This window comes from Mandrillus leucophaeus, unplaced genomic scaffold (genome assembly GCF_000951045.1).
Source record: "Mandrillus leucophaeus isolate KB7577 unplaced genomic scaffold, Mleu.le_1.0 Scaffold1, whole genome shotgun sequence".
Taxonomy (NCBI): Eukaryota; Metazoa; Chordata; class Mammalia; order Primates; family Cercopithecidae; genus Mandrillus; species Mandrillus leucophaeus.
Window position 1 is genome coordinate 12643294 of NW_012098097.1, and position 653 is coordinate 12643946.

General features: G+C 60.9%; 1 protein-coding gene across 1 annotated transcript in view; it reads left to right on the forward strand.

The window, feature by feature from the left end:
- ENGASE (endo-beta-N-acetylglucosaminidase) overlaps nt 1–653 on the forward strand; it is a 12352-nt gene that overhangs the window by 1932 nt on the left and 9767 nt on the right. Inside the window, exon 4 of the mRNA XM_011967001.1 lies at nt 142–307. Coding sequence (XP_011822391.1) covers nt 142–307 — 166 coding nt within the window. The remainder of the gene's footprint in view (nt 1–141; nt 308–653) is intronic.

Here is a 653-nt window from a genome sequence, read left to right on the forward strand (position 1 = left end):
GGGCTGAGGCTGCGGGGTTGGCGGGGGATGGCCCCGTCCCTCTGAGTACTAGGAGGGGAAGGGCTGAGGCTGCGGGGTTGGCGGGGGATGGCCCCATCCTTCTCGGCCTGGGCCTCACAGCAGGTCCTTGTTGCTTCTCAGGGTCTTCTTTGATTCCTGCGACGGCTTCTTCACCAACTATAACTGGCGGGAGGAGCACTTGGAGCGGATGCTGGGGCAGGCTGGGGAGCGCCGGGCTGACGTGTATGTGGGCGTGGACGTGTTTGCTCGGGGGAACGTGGTCGGAGGCCGATTCGACACAGACAAGGTGGGTGGTGGTTTTCACCCAAGGGCCAGTGGCCCAGTGCCTCCCCTGAGACCTTATTTCCTCATGGACCTTCCATTCCCGTCTGCACCTCAAAGGAACGACATCAGCTGTTCTTCCCAGAGTGGGTACCCCATGGCACTGAGAAACAAGGTGTCCTGCCCAGGCCAAGCCGTGTCCCCACTGAAACCCCTTTCCTGGCTATTTCTACAATTGGATAATGTATTTTTGTGTGGGTGTTACCAGACAGAGGCGCGCTGTTCCTCCGCTGTCTGGTCTTCGGCGGGCCTAGGCCTCCTGTCCCAGCTGCCTTCCTTGACCTTCCCCGCAAGGGAAGCCTGCGCAGACG